The sequence below is a fragment of the Hypanus sabinus genome, chromosome 2 (genome assembly GCF_030144855.1).
Source record: "Hypanus sabinus isolate sHypSab1 chromosome 2, sHypSab1.hap1, whole genome shotgun sequence".
NCBI classification, from domain to species: domain Eukaryota; kingdom Metazoa; phylum Chordata; class Chondrichthyes; order Myliobatiformes; family Dasyatidae; genus Hypanus; species Hypanus sabinus.
The window spans coordinates 84,709,184-84,725,635 of NC_082707.1; the positions used below are offsets into that span (position 1 = coordinate 84,709,184).

General features: G+C 40.6%; 1 protein-coding gene across 3 annotated transcripts in view; it reads right to left on the reverse strand.

The window, feature by feature from the left end:
- The window catches only part of LOC132380441 (protein IWS1 homolog), a 64,000-nt gene that overhangs the window by 1,590 nt on the left and 45,958 nt on the right, over nucleotides 1-16,452 (reverse strand). For 2 of the 3 annotated variants that reach the window (XM_059949240.1, XM_059949254.1), the window contains 7 exons: nucleotides 14,678-14,760; nucleotides 12,839-12,968; nucleotides 11,866-11,983; nucleotides 11,122-11,233; nucleotides 8,054-8,125; nucleotides 1,498-1,554; nucleotides 1,140-1,251 (listed from right to left, as the gene is read on the reverse strand). In XM_059949240.1, the coding sequence (XP_059805223.1) occupies nucleotides 1,140-1,251; nucleotides 1,498-1,554; nucleotides 8,054-8,125; nucleotides 11,122-11,233; nucleotides 11,866-11,983; nucleotides 12,839-12,968; nucleotides 14,678-14,760 (684 nt within the window). The remainder of the gene's footprint in view (nucleotides 1-1,139; nucleotides 1,252-1,497; nucleotides 1,555-8,053; nucleotides 8,126-11,121; nucleotides 11,234-11,865; nucleotides 11,984-12,838; nucleotides 12,969-14,677; nucleotides 14,761-16,452) is intronic. The other variant, XM_059949246.1, reaches the window with a different exon arrangement.

Here is a 16,452-nt window from a genome sequence, read left to right on the forward strand (position 1 = left end):
ACCTGATTTGGCTGACAATGTAATTGCAACGTATGACACTGAAGATCAACCAAATTCAGCCCACACTAAATTATCAACATGCTGGGGAAGCCAAATGATCAGCTCTTGCACGTTATGATCATACAACTTCCTTGCTTTCATAGTTAACTGACATGGGAACCTGATGATGCATTGCTGTCTCTTGGCCTTGTGTATCTGGAGTGGACAGTGGCCTTGTACCCAACCCAATACAAAAAAAAGCAGAGAAACATCACCAGGACTTCTGTCAAATCATCGGGGACCAGCAGGGAATTTTAAAACTACTTGGATCAGCTTCTATTTTCACTTAATTGCCCAAATTGACTTACTGTCTTCTATTCTGGACTAATGAAACAAGACATACACTATTTAAAAAAATGTAATTTCCCTTCATCCCACTTGGGGATCATAAAGCAAGGCAGGACAGGCCAGAGCTCTCACAGTCAGTAGCCTCCCACTGTGGCTCAAGAATCCTAGTGGAACTGGGCTTCCATTTGACAGGTATATTATGAAAACCTTGGAGTCTCAAGTTCCCTGGGGCACAGTCAGAGGCCAGACTATCCAGAGCTTGTAAAACGGCCTGCTTGAAGTAAATAACATCATAGACACATTGGGAACAGAAAGTTTTACATCTAAACTGCCAGAGATAGGTTTGGCATCGTCCAATAATAATTACAAAACTGCAAGACTCAAAGATACATGTAACATATCACCAGAACCTTTCACTGACATTTACAATTACACGCTGAGCCTGTGTTTGATTACATTACTACCAAAACAAAATATATTCCATGATGTTCTGTGAAAGAAAGAATCCTATTCTGTGTCCAATCCCAGGAGACAAGTATGCAACTAAAAGTTGATTACATTACCTTTTCCTACTGAGCCCTTCTCGACCTGACTTCAGGTTTCAGCAGGAATCAAACCACAATTACCCCCTTACCTTCTATCATATCAAGTGCAAAAGAGAACCTGCCTACTCATGTGGTTCAGTTCAGATATTAAAAAATAGGATCCAAGTTCGTAGCACATTAACACTATCACTGATGGAAGATTTTCTCTGGAAATTTACTTTTTTTTAAAATGACAGTCATATCATCGATTCAACCTTCTTTACTCACCCTGCTAGCCTCTATTTCTACATTCCACTTTGGTCTAACAACATAATCCCTGTTTGATGGTAATGGCACTCTGGCTCTTGCACAGAATCCAGGATCACCAGGTCGAAGTGCTCTAAATTTGAAAGATGCAAATGAAAGGTTATGTCAAGGATCTGTAAAGATCAGAGTTTTTTTGAATTTTTAAAAATACTTTTAATCTCCACTCATTCTCCTAATTTTGGTTATTTAAAAAGCAGCACCAGTATAGGGAATGATGGGTATAGATAGCTGTAAATTCTAGATTCCCACATAACTACTTCAGCTGCAACATCTGCTTCTGTCCAATTTTTCAGCCTCCTTCAATCTGTTCTTCACTTACTTTTCCTCTCCTGTTAACACCTTCTCCAGATCTCTGCGAGGGGTCTGTCCACCAGAACTATGAAGGAACAAAAACAGTTGATTAATTCCTTTCACAACGTGCAAAGGTATTTCAAGCAGAACACAGATACATGCACTGCATTCAGGGAAGCCAATGTAACTCAGAAGATTTCTTATGGCAACAACACACACAAAATGCTGGTGGAACACAGCAGGCCAGGCAGCATCTAGAAGGAGAAGCACTGTCGACATTTCGGGCCGAGACCCTTCGTCAGATTTGTTATGGAATGGATTTCAAGATTTGCTACAACAACTGAATGATCTACTAGAATTTACCACAGCAAAACCAGTATTTAGGATATTTTTCAGACATTTCCCAGGGACTAGAGTTGAAAGTGTGTGGTAAACATTGATGCTAGTAAAATAGATGCTTGCATTCCCAAAACCCACAAGTTTTCCCCAGCATTATATTTCCTCTTACAGTGATTTGTTCATCTGCACATACAAAGTCCTACTTGATGTTTTTGATATCTTTCATTGCCTTTGCAAAACACACTTCTTTCTCCTAGATTAAAAATACAAACATAGTTTAACCTCCATATGAGATTTTGGCTAATTGGGAAACCAACGTAATGAGAATGAGGAGCATTTAAATAACAAACATCCATTCTAATGATGCTTTTACATTCACAGGATGTTGCCAAGGGCTTCAGATCAATTTGTCATTTTGTTATTAAGCAATTGCAGTTACTAATTAACACAAAGCAGATTAAAATTATCATGGCAATGCTTGTTGAAAGAACAAGCCAGCCAATATATCAGAGAAACAACTAAACCTCTGGATAAATGCCTTTACAAGTGGATTCACCTATACCATTTTGATTCCATCTACACCACGTTGACATATCAGTCTTGCACTAAGGGCCTTCTAACTTTAGGTCCAAATATATTTAAATTTTAGCCACAAAATGGATCACAGCTGCCATGACTGTTAAGCAATGTAAATTAAAGGCTAGACAATACAATTGCTTTTAGCATAGGCTACATTCACAGAGCAGGTGACAGAGTCATGGAGTCTTATTCAACTTTTGAGAGAGTAGGGGGTCTCTCTACAGAATTAGTGTTCTGTTCTGAGTATCAGATGCTTGATCTCCAGGAGACTCCCAGCCTCCCCGATGGCCACATCTGCACCAGGTTATCAAGATGCAGCTCCTTAAAGACCACGTTAGGGAAATGGAGATATAGTCAAGAGCAACAGATAGGCAACTCTGTGGATGCTAAAAGGAAACACGGATGCCAGGATCCAAGATGCTTCTGGATGCCTCCACAATATCCTGAAAAGGGAGGGTGGGCAGCCAGAAGTGGTGGTACAACAACATAGGAAGAGAAAGGGAGGAGGTACTGAAAAAAGAATATAGGGAGTTAGGAAGGAAGCTGAGAAACAGGACCTCAAGGGTAGTGATCTCAGGATTGCTGCCTGTGCCATGTGACAGTGAGGAGACGAACAGAATGAGGTGTGGCTGAAGAATTGGAGCAGGTGGCAGGGATGCAGCTTTCTTGATAATTGGGATTTCTTCTGGGGCAAGTGGGACAAGGAACAAAAGGGACAGGTTGCACTTGAATCTAAGGGGGACCAATATTCTTGCAGACAGATTTACTAGAGCTGTTAGGAGTGGTTTCAACTAATATGTAGGGGGATGGAAACCAGGATGATAGAGCTGAGGATGAGCCAGCAGGTTTACAAGTAGATGATGGGTGTAACATGAACGTAAAGAGGGACAAGCCAAATGATTGTGTACAAATACAGACAAAGCCAAGAGTTAAATTGTACCACAGAGGTAAAATTCAAAAGGATGAAGAATGCAGGACTGTAGGTGCTGTATTTAAATACGCATAGCATTTGTAATAAGGTGGAGGAACTCGTGGTGCAATTAGAGATCGGTTGGTATGACATTGTGGACATCACTGAGTTATGTCTGAAAGAAGGCCATAGTTGGGAGCTAAATATCAAAGGATATACTTTGTTATCGAAAGGACAGGCAGGAAGGCATAGGCAGTGGTGTGGCTTTGTTGGTAAGAAATAGAATTATATCTTTAGAAAGAGGAGACAAAGGGTCAGAGAATGCTGAATCTTCGTGGTTGCAGTAAGAAACTGCAAGAGTAAAAACAAACATAATGGGAATCATTCATAGGCCTCCAAGTAGTAACCAAGATGTGGGATTGAGATCACGAAGTAAACTGGGAAAAACATGTAATAAGGGTAATGACACAATTGTAATGGGGGACTTCAATATGCAAGGGCATTGGAAAAGTCAGGGTAGTGTCAGATCGCAAGACAGGCAACTTGTTGAATGCCTACCAGATGGTTTTTTAGAGTCTACTCAGGAAAAGGCCATCTTAGATTGGAGTTTAATGTAAAGGAACCCTTAGGAGGCAATGATCATACTATGACTGATTTCATACTGCAACTTGAGAGGGAAAAGCACAAGTCACATGCATCAGTATCGCAATGAGATAAAGGGAATTACAGTGGCATGAGAGAGGAGCTTGCCCAGGTGGATTGGAGGAGGATACTGGCAGGGATGACGGCAGAGCAGAGATGGCTAAAGTTTCAGGGAATAGTTCACAAGGCACATAATAGATATGTCCTACAGAGGAAGTAGTTTTCAAATGGCAGAGGTAGGTAACTATGGCTGACAAAGGAAGTTGGGGACTGCATAAAGGCCAAGGAAAGGGCATATAAGGTAGCAAACGAGAGTGGAAAGTTGGATGATTGGGAAGCTTTCGAAATCCAACAAAAAACAACTAAAAAAAGCTATGAGAAGGGAAAAGAAGACATATGAGGACAAACTAGCCAATAATATAAAGCACGATACCAAAAAGTTTTTAGTTTTTTTCAGCCAAATAAAGAGTAAAAGGGAGGTGAGAGTTGATATTGGACCAATGAAAAATGATGCTGGTGAGGTAGTGGGTGGAACAAAAAAATGGCGGATGAACTTAAAGGGCACTTTGCATCTGTCTTCTTCACAGTGGAAGACACTAGCAGTGTGCCAGTGGTCTGTGAGTGTCAGGGTGCAGGAGTGAGTGCCATTGCAAAGGAAAAAGTGCTAGGCAAACTCAAAGGTCTTGAAGTGAATAAGGCACCTGGGCCAGATGGACTACATCCCAGAGTCCTAAGAAAGGTTGCTGAAGAGATAACAAATGCACTGGTCATGATCTTTCAAGAATCACTTGATTCAGTCATGGTCCCAGAGGATTGGAAGATTGCCAATGTCAGGAAGCAGCGAGTAGGAATAAAAGGGGCCTTTTCTGGTTGGCTGCCAGTGACTAGTGGTGTTCCTCAGGGGTCAGTATTGGGACTGCTACTTTTCACATTGCTTGTCAATGGAATTGATGGCTTTGCAGCAAAGTTTGTGGATGATACGAAGATAGGTGGAGGGGTAGGTAGTGCTGAGGAAGCAATGTGATTACAGTGGAACTTAGACAAATTGCAAGAATGGGCAAAAAAGTGGTAGATGTAATACAGTGTTGGGAAATGTATGACTATGCCTTTTGGTAAAAAGAACATTAGTGCAGACTATTATCTAAATGAGAAGGTTCTAACTTCAGAGGTGCAGAGGAACTTAGGAGTCCTTTACAAGATTCCCAGATGGTTAATTTACAGGTCGAGTCTGTGCTAAAGGTGGCAAGTGCAATGTTGGCATTTATTTCAAGGAGAATAGAATATAAAAGCAAGGAGATAATGCTGAGCCTTTAGCTGACATTAGTCAGGCCACACAAGAATATTGTCAACAGTTTTGAACTCCGTCTCTCATTGGAGAGAGCCCAGGGGAGGTTCATAAGGATGAGTTTGGAAATGAAGGAGTTAATATATGAGGAGCGTTTGGTAGCTTTGGGCTCAGCAGAATTTAGTAGAATGCTAGGGGATCTCATTGAAACCTACTGAATGTTGAAAGGACTAGATAGGGTGGATTTGGAAAGGATGTTTCCTACACGGGCCATCTGGAACTAGAGGTCATAGCCTCAAAATTGAGGGGTGACCCTTTAGAACAGAGGTAAGGAGGAATTTTTTTAACCAGAGTGTAGTAAATCTCTGGAATGCTCTGCCACAGACAGCGGTGGTGGCCAAGTCCATTTGTGTATTTAAGGCACAGGTTGACCGTTTCCTGATCTGTCAGGGCATCAAAGTATACGGTGAGAAGGATGGTGTAAGGGGTTCAGTGGGATCCAGGATCAGTCATGATGGAATGCCGGAGCAGACTTTGATGGGCTGAATGGTCTAATTCTGCCCCTATGTTTTATGGAGTCTCAGAGCACAGAAAGAGTCCTTTTGGCCTAACTGGTACATACCAACCAAGATACCCATCCATGCTACTCCCATTAAGCCAATAGCCTTCTAAACCTTGCCTTTTCATTACCAGTCCAATTGCTGCTTAAAAATTGTTTTTGTACTTGCCTGGACAACCTTCCTGGCAGCTCATTCTACATTATACCACTCTCTGTGTAAAAGTTGCCCTTAAGTTCTGGACCCTATTTAGGCCCCTCATGATTATACACACCTCTATAAGATCACTATACTCCAAGGAAAAGGGCCTAGCCCATCAAACCTCTAACAAAGATCTTAAGTTCTGGCTACATCCTTGTAAATCTTTTCTGCACTCTTTCCAGTTTAATGACATCTTTCCTATAATTAGGTCACGAAAACTGAACACAATACTCTTGAGGCCTCACCAACATTTTGTACAACCATACCATAACCTCACAACTTATGCCTGGTGCCTATACTAATGCCAAGTCTTTACCACCCTCTCTACCTGCGCCTCCACTTTCAGTGAACTATGTACCTGAAAGCAAAGACCCTCTGTTTTACAACAAAATTGCTGACAACTGATATGAATGATTGATCAGATTTATCTGATCAGTTTTAGGCAAGAAATACAAACTTCTCTGTTATTTAGTCTAAAGTTCAGAAAAAAAAAATCAGCAGTACATAGCTTTTTTAATTCTTGTGAAACAAAACTCATCCAAGCTTTTCCACAAGGAATTAATGCTGGTATTACTTACTGCATCAAGCAGTCATGAAATAAAATTCAAAGACAGCTGAAGTGCACACAACACACACAAAATGCTGGTGGAACGCAGCAGGCCAGGCAGCATCTATAGGAAGAAGTGCTGTCGATGTTTCGGGCCGAGACCCTTCGTCAGGACTGATCAGATTTATCAGTTCTAGGCAAAAAATACAAACTTCTCTATTATTTAGTCTAAAGTTCATACAATCTTCCACTGAATGTCTGCCCTTGATGGTGAATGTGAAGGAAAAAGAAAATTACTTAGAACAAGACAGGAGACAATCTCCCGCTAAAGCAAAGCAAATTTACAAGGTACTGAAATATCTGTGCTCCACATTCTGGTGGCGTGTTTTTGGGCTGATTGAGCGATCTTGGACTTTGCTATCTCTAAGAGGGTCCTGTGAAGCTTCGAGTGAAGTGTGTCCATGATTGACCCAATTTCTTGTCGATTAGATTGAGATCTTCAAGGTGAGCGGGTGTTCAGTGCCATCTACCAGCTTCTTGCTTGCTGCTCCGAGAGGAAGCCGCTTGTGGTCGAATGGTCTCTCTCTTTCCCTCAGTACTGTCAGATGGTGGTGTTGGAGTCCTGGGTCTTAGGCAAAATTTGTGGATTGGACTCTGTAGTTCACATTATGATATGTTTCAGTTCGCTCCTCTTTTTGTTGCCAATTTGAACAATTTTGATCGGGCGACCTGCAGATAATGAAGCGGGATGAACTGAACATATGCCTGGACTCTTTCAATTTAGTGTTTTATTTACTGTGTTTGTTGATCACTTTTTTGTTGCCGTGTGCATGATTTGTACTTTTTGCATGTGGGGGGTGGGTGGGGTTGATGCTTTTCTTTGGAACTGTAGTTCCATGGTTTTCTGTTTCATGGCTGTCTTTGGGGATGACAAATTTCAGGGTTGTGTACTGCATACATAAATGTTCTTTGAATCTTGATAAAGCGGTGAATGATGCAAGTGTCCTGCTCTATTCCCATATTTAACTGACTTGGTAGACTGAACTACACTAATTTTTCATTTAAAACCACGATGAAATTAAACAGTAAAATATGTTTTATCATTATAGAGATTATAAGAATGGTTCTTTTTATAAATAAAACATGGTTTCCCAAACCAGTAAAGTGGCATCTTATTATACAATGTTGAATTAAGGGACAGCAAAACAAAATTATTAAAACCATCAAAGATTGTTTTCATATAGTTTCATAGTAATTAAATTGATTGATATATTATGACCACATGTACTCAGAAACAGTAAAAATCTGTTACAGATAATGGGGATAAACCATTAATATTCAAAGCTTTCCCCAAGAATTCAACTACAGGAAATAAACAGGGGAACCTGAGTTGTTCAGAATAGTTCAAATAGATTTTAATCAATGACTTGGGAAACCTTGAATAATCAATTTTTAAATGACAGTAAATGTGTAAAATTTTAGAATGACAAGAATAAAGTGTAATAAAATAACTAAAACTGAAACCTGGGGTAGTGTTCTTGATCATTGGAGAAGGCATCAGCTTCGTTTTCCTCACTGTCTTCATACCTAGAATCTCTTAATAAATGAAATGAATGAAGCAACGTTTAGGGGACAGGGTGAGCAGTCACAATGGAGTAAAAGCCGACTGCAAACGTCAAGGAAACTCTGTTAACTGGATATTCACAGAGCAGTAAAAATAATGCAAAGCAGCGTGGCAAAAGACTAACCTGAAATAGATAGTCAGGTGATGGAAAGAGAGCAAGAATCAATATGGATGTGCTTAGTGATATAACAGAGTGGAGTGGGGAGTGATGTGTGTCCATCATGGATTCTTTGTGAAGGGCCATTCTGTTCCGTTCACCCAGCAAGCTGGTCTTACTATTTTAAGAACTTTATTGGTAGTCTTTCCCAGAATACAATTAGAAGTAATCTGCTTCTTAAAAGCATATGCCCTCATGATTACTGGCAACACAGATGCTCACACACTTCCCAGTGATATAGAAAAGTACCATGTGCTCACCAATTACCAGTAACTTGTGCAGCAAACTTCCTTTAAAATGTTGTGAAAGTGCTTTGGCCCAACAGTGGACATTTAAATAAATAAATAAAATGTTTTGCAAGTACAAAGAAATGAAAAAAGGTCTCAAAACGAACCACCCAGACACCAACATTTTAATTGAAAATAAAACCCAAGTAGTGATCTTTACCTTCCAAGGTGAAATCTGGCAAAGCGTTACATTCTCCTGTAGCAGAACTTTTCTCAAGTGTTTACCAGGAAATACTGAATTACATATAGTGGGTAAATCTTCCTTCCTTCTTTAAAAGATGTTCAGTTTCCTCATGCTAATAGGATTGCTGACATAGAGGAGTTTGTGAAGGATAAAAAAGGCACAGTGTCTTTATTGGGATTGGGAGACCTAAGCAGAGCACTTTTCTCTACCACACACAATGGTTTCAGATATAATGCTGTTTTTATGACATTAGTCATCTTGAAAGTTTGATGAACATGACAATAGCATGTTACTGAGTGAAGTTGCTACACAGCAGATGGGAAGGTACGAGCAGAAAAGTTTTTTGATGAAACATTCCTGAGGATAATTTTACTCCATTTTGTCAGCGGTTCCTATTTTTATGTGGATCCCAAACATCAGAGAAGCTTAATATATAACAAATCAAAATTTATTACAATTAACTACACTGGAACCCCACCTACATCAGTCTAAACACTATTACATGTTGTTTCCAGCTCAGTCTGTGAATCCACAGGAATCCCTGAATATTGCTATCTTAATCAATCTAGCCTGGAAAATTAAACCTTCATGGACCCCATTACACCAAGCACACTGGACAAAATATCACATTGCATACTATACTCACGTGCTCCTGCTGTGATTGATACACTACAGTAGTGGTCACCAACCTTTTTAAGCCCAAGATCCCCTACCTCGGCCTTAGTAAAAGGCAAGATTGACCCCACATCAATTAGTTACACGCATGCGCACAGGGGCAGAATAGACCGGAAGTGGAAATAATGTATAAACACCGGGGGTACCCATCCTTTTTTTGCACCGCGGACCGGTTTAATATTGACAATATTCTTGCAGACCAGCTGACCCGGGGAGGGGTGTTAAACACGATGGGAATATAGCGATACTCAAAGCAGGCTCCTTATGTCCAGTGTATTCTACAATTTAACTTTCGCGGCTCTCGGCTTCTGTCCAGCTTTCTCACATTTTTTTCCGCTGAAAAAACTCAGCGGGTTTGTCTTTAAGTGCAGGGTGCTTGGACTCAGGGTACCGAAGCAGTTTTGAGACATTGCCTCATTAGACAGCCTCTGGGCCTGAACTCAGCCTCCTGCCTGCCCGCCACCAGCCACCTTTGACAGGTGTGGCTGGTCGTGGGTGGGGTGAGAGGACAAGGCCAGGGCCGGAGGTCCCCATACCGGGGCCGCGTCAGTCACAGTCCGGAGTGAGCAGACGACTGAGCGGGGAGTGCGACAGAGTGCCTGCCCGCCCCCCTTGTTCGATCTATCGGCCGACAAAAGTTTGTTTCAGTAGATCACAGCACGATAGTTGCTCTGCTACCTACGAAATGCTGTGCCTGAATTAGGTTGTCTGCGAATATTTTAGCACCGGGTTCCTCACGAACACTTGGTGTGGTAAACAGGTTCAGAGGCAGCGCTCCAGGCCAGTAGCAATGGCACTTCCCGTTGGCCGCCCGAGGTCAACCAGTGACCCCTGGCGCGAGGGTGTCACTGCGTTTCGGCGACTGATGACCTTGCGTGGGTTCAAGTTCAACAGTGGCCGTGACAGGGAATGAGGAAAGGTGCAGCTGACTCGTATCATTTCCTCGCAATCCGGTGGTTGGGGACCACTGAATTACACTGTGCGGGGGAGCTACACGCGTGCACACTGGGAAGAAAGAACGGAACTAAAACCCTGCAATCCGGAAACAATCTCACAACAGCATTTGTGTATTTACTTTTCTTTTCTTTTTTTGGGATCAACTGGGAAATTCTCAAAGATTGACTAGTCGATCGCAATCGACGGGTTGGCGACCACTACACTGGAGCATAGAAATAAGTGGAAGTGACACACTTATGTAATGCATTCATTATTTTAAAGGTACATCAACTAGTCACTGATTAAACTTGAGACCAAGTAACACTTGCAAAACAAATTGTTTCTGAAAACACACAAGTTAGTCTAGATCAGCTATCATTTCTATTTCAGATAAAGGCCATCCTGTTTAAACCTGCTGAATTCACCAATTCTGTTACATACATACACTTGTGTAAGGGTAAATCTTGGAGAGTTCACATGTTAGTTCTGCAGATAATACTGTTCACATATTGACTAATTATTTTTTCCTGTCAACCCCAACAACTGTAATTCATTTTTCCAGTGTAACAATGGTATTTTACACCAGTCACATTTGATTAATTAAACACTTTCTGGAGTGAGTTCCGAAGAAAATATACATTTGTCAGTTCTTCACAAGGAAGCTAAAGGACAGACTTATAGTGTATGCTCTAGTAATACATATCAAAATTATAATTCATGGTCAACTACCTGCTCAGACGGCGTCGCATTGGCATCTGGTCAATGTCTCTCTGCTCTCGTTCCTCCCGCGTCATCCCTTTATAATTTGATGTCAGGCCAAAAATAGGTCTTGACCACTCATCTGGTAGAAAAGTGAACAACTACACAATTAGATTGCCAGAAAGTAAAAGCTCTTTGCTCAGTTTTCAGTGATCTTCAAAGTGATGCTCGTTGAAAAAAAGCAGTGACACAGAGTAAGAACACTTCATGATTTAGTGTTAATTCAACCTGCCAATACTGGCAACTCAAAAGGCAGATGCTTGGACCAATTACATGAGAGGATGAGCACGGGAATTGAGCAGCAGTGGAAACACCTTAGCAAAAACTACAGACATTTTCAGTGTGGGTTGAAAATAACCTTTGTAAATAACATACAGGGTTCAACACTGTCAAATACATTAAACTATATAAAGATTTTCACTGACTATTCAATCCCAACAGAGCCAAGATGCAACTCTATCATTCATTTATATACAAGCAGAGTCGATGTCTTCAAATAGGCCTTCCTGGATTACACAAATAGATCTCTCTGATCTCGGCACAACAAAATGGAGGAACCAGAACAAGGATCACACTGATGCAATATGAATAACTATTCAGACTCATCTTTAACAACAGCATAGGAAGATGACTAACTCATGTAATATATCCCAATAAATGTCGTAAACAACAACAACAAAAAAGAAAACAAAGTAAGAATTAAGGCAAACATACTGATGAGCTTTCCAGCAAGTTCTTTGTTGCTTCTATTTTCCTTGGGATGTTTATATAAGTACATCACACAACGTCCGATCCCACTATGCTTCAGAGTCTCCTGACTCACACTGGGCAACTGTACATAAAAACAGTCAGTTACTTTCAAAGACACTAAGGCAAGTTAAAGAGAGAACTCCGTTGAATTAAACCACAGAGTACTATATTCAGTTCTGGTTACCACAACCCTAGAAAAGATACAAGGGTGATCCACTACAAAATTGAGGAAGTGATCAGGAAAGACTGACAAGGCTGTGATTATTTTCTTAACAACAGTCTGAGGTACTGAGACATACAGCACAGGTGAACCTACAACCCTGAGTGTTTCACTGCTTGTGGGCAGGAATGGAACAGAGAAAATTTTCATGAATCCATCTTTTCATTTCTACAATGCAACAATTTCTAGAGATGCAACTGACACAATAACCTCACAGTACTGATCTCCGATGAAAGCAGTGAAGACATGGTTTACCTGATGGTTTTTGTTAATGCTTGAACAAAGTGCACAGGCACTTTCAGGCCATCCTTTACTTCTTGCCCTGCAAGTACCAACTCTTGTTCTGTATGGTAGCTCAACTATATGTCCATTCATCTGCCAGCCCAGTAAGACCAAAGTAAAATAGGTGTAACTGAATATAAATGCATCTTAAGGAGGGTTACTGGATTTCCTTAAATACAATTTAAACTTATCAGGTACCAGACATACTTTTTCCTGAAAGTTTTGGTAATTAAAGCAAAAATATAAATGAGCAGGGTATTGAAAGAATACAATATGTGCTGAATACTGTCTTGATAAGACTCCTACGACTACAGGTTTGGAAGAGCAAGGGATGAAAACCCTCCCTATGTGGAGAAAAAAAAGCTGTTGAAATACATATGTTAACACAAGCTGCTACAACCCTATGCTATCTTAGGGCTAGGCATGCCTGCTTACCTCCTGTAGTATCTTTAACAACTCCTCACGGATCTTGAGATGGGGCAAACTCTTGTCTGGCAAGGGTGTGAGCCATTCCTTTATAGCAGACATCACCCCACTATCAATAAAAGTGTCCTTCAAATCTTGCCTGCAAGAATTAATAGGACAGTCGGCATCAACAAAAAGAAACATTACCTGTTAGTCACGATTATTGTCAAATATTTACTTGAGCTCTTCTAGGCTGAGAACTTCTAACAATCTTTTAAACCTTCTGCTGTTTCAGTAACCCCTTATTCCACATAACTTAGCTCCAGTAATACTCGTCTTTTATTAGTATTTTCTGTATCCTACAGGATTATAACAGAATGCATAATATCATGAAATTCTATGTGACCCAAGCTCCATCATGACCTTGGGTGTTGGCTGTGTGTAGTTTACATATTCATCCTATGACCAAGTGAGCTTTCTATACACTTGTCTCTTCTCCAACATGCCAAATATAGTCTGGTTGCTAGGTTAACTGGCTACCCTAAAGTTCCCCTGTTAAAACTGGGTGACAGGTAAGTTAATGGGGGAGAAGGAGGAGGAATTGGTAGTGGTGCAAGAGGGAAAATGGCATTAGAGGAATGAGGTGTCTGATTATCAGTATGGATGTGGTAGCTGAAGAGCTTTGTTTCCTGCTGAATGAACTGTATTTTACAGTTAACACATGATCAATTGTTCTCTTTCACAATGTGCAAGCAACATTTAAAAGATGCTTCTTAAAAGCTTTTTATAACATTTTCTTCATGTCAAAATATAAATTAGTTTGGCTAAGTACTGATGGATTCAGGATTCTGCAGCTTTCAGAAAATATGAGCATGTTAGACACAAACTTCTACAGTTTCTAAAAGGGGATATGTGGCTTTGGTAAACTTATCTCTAACAAATTAAACTTAACAGATATAACAAAAAATTCTATTCAGAAAACTAATTCCAATTGATGGCAACCCCTGGCATTGATTACATAATAGTTCTTTTAATGCCATGGGTTGCCCAAACATTAAGAACTTGTAAAATACAATTCACCTGTGAGAAGCATTTCACCTCAAAATGCTCTTTATTTGTTTTTCCTGAAAATACCAACACCATCCTCAAGTTCAACCCTGGTGTTGTTTGGTTTTACTCTGACCATTCAACTGAGCTATCACTTTAAATAGGCAAGATTGTTAGAACTTTTGTGGGGTTAGGACATATAGCAAATAACTTCAGCAATTTATTTTGGCCCCTAGTCTTGAGATCTGAATATGAACTGTAGATTAAAACTGAAATGCAGTTCTGAACAATTGGTTCCCAAGAACTGTAAACCACAGTTAATTGGAAGACTAGACAATGCGGATTTAAATTCAGTATTTGGATGTCTGTAGTATGGATGTGAAGAGGGAGATGCAAAGATGTGTATTTGGATGTCTTCAGTGTGGGTATGAAGAGGAAGGTGTGAGGGTGGTGTATAGTTCAAAGGAAGCATTATAAATGTGGAATTGTCCTTTGATCTTCGGCATATAAAATGTCCTGTAGTGTTAGGTGAAGCAGACTTGCTGCTCCAAAAGGGTCTCTCTCTTTCATGACTCCAAAAGCCAGTCAGCTTATTTGTGTGTATCAACTAGTTTTCATATCTACCAACCTAGTCTCTCCAGTTCTCACGACAACAAGATCACTGAGCACCTGTGGATTATGCATACATGCAAGATATCAGACTGCATTCATACTATCTGTACAGTTTGGCACTCATACCAGCGGATGCACCAGTAATGGGAACCAACACAAGAAACACAGCACTGGAATTAGAAAGATGAACAGGGTTGAATCACTACTTACTTTTTCAAATGCATTACGACTGTGGGCAGTAGGGTCAGTTTCTTCAAAGCTGGCTTCTTTTGGCCATTGAGTTGTCTATCTTCCTGCCAAAAATAAAAGGGAACATAGCTGGGCTTAGAAAGATATCAGTGATTGCAAGCACGTTATTGGGTTTTACAGTACTGAAACATGTCTTTTGGCCTATGAGGGCAATGCAGCCCATTATACCTAGCGATATTAATTCTGTCTTGGTAATTTAAGTACTTGTCTTGAGTGCTGGCCTCCATCACATAGAAATACAATGCAGAATCAAAGCCTGCTTTATGTGATAAAGTTCTCCCACAGGCCCCTCTCTATCTCCTACCTCTTACTATAAACCGTGTCCTCTTGTATTAGGCACTAAACCTGGGAAAAAATGTTTTCTTAAAAATTATCTGCTCCATCTATCCCTTTCATAATTTTATATACAGAACTGAAAAAAAGGTCTTGGGCGCATATAAAAAAAATTCTGTAAAGCAAAGATTATTTCAAAAATAATGAAATCAGAAGTTTCTAAATAACCAAGTAATTACTATGAAGAGCAGTAGACAGTTAAACCCAAAACAAAATTTGGTGTGACCACCCTTTGTCTTTAAAACTGCACCAATTATCTTTGGTATGCTGTTGTGCAGTATTATAAGAAAATCTGCTGGTAAGTTGTTCCAAGCATCTTGGAGAGCTACCACAGTTCTTCTGCAGACTTTGGCCGTCTCACTTGCTTCTGTCTCTGTGGATAGCACTGGACAGCCTCAATGATGTTGAGATCAGGGCTCTGTGGAGGCTATACCATCTGTTGCAGAACACCTTGCTCTTTTTGCAGAAAGTAGTTCTTTATCACATTGACATTTGAGGTCATTGTCCTGCGGCAGAATGAAGTTGGGACTGATCGGCACAGCTCAATGAATGAGAATGTGCTTGTATACTGTCGCCATTCAGGATTCCATTAATTCTGACCAGATCACCAACTCCATATGCAGAAATGCAGACTCAAACCTGCAGGGAGCCTCTGCAGTCCCTCACTGTTGGCTGCAGACACTCATCCATGTAGCACTCTCTAGCTCTTCTACGGACAAACTGCCTCCTGTTTGAGACAAAAATTTCAAATTTTGACTCATCAGTCCAGAGGATTTGTAGGTGAATCTCTGCATTTGTATCCAGTTTGAAGAAATGGCTTTTTGGCAGCAACTCTCCCATGAAGACCACATTTGACAGCTTCTCCAGACTGTAGAGGGGTGTACTTGGTTTCCAGTGGTTTCTGTGAGTTCAGACTTGCAAATGATGCTGAGTTCCTGATTTAGAAGGGACATCACTTTGATGCACCTCTCATCTATTGCACAAAGTTTCTGTGGTCGACTTCTGTGTTTCACGTTTCCCATTTCTTTGTGCTGCTTCAGAAGAGCTTGGATAGCACAAATTGAAACTCCTGCCTGCTGCAAAATTTCTTCCTGGGAGAAATCTTGCCGATGCAAGATGACCAATTTGTGTCTTGTTGCTGTGCTTACCCTTGCCATAGTGTAAGAATTGATGATAAACTCAATAAGCAAATGCTTTGAGAGGCTAGTTAAGGACAACATCTGCAGCAAGTGACCACCCACACTGGATCCCTTACAATTCACCTACCGACGCAACCGACAGACAGATGATTCAATAGCCTCAGCTCTACAGTCTTTACACATCTGGAGAAGAAAGATGCTTATGAGAATGCTGTTCTTGGACTACAGTTCAGCATTCAACACCATAATTTCCTCCAGGCACGA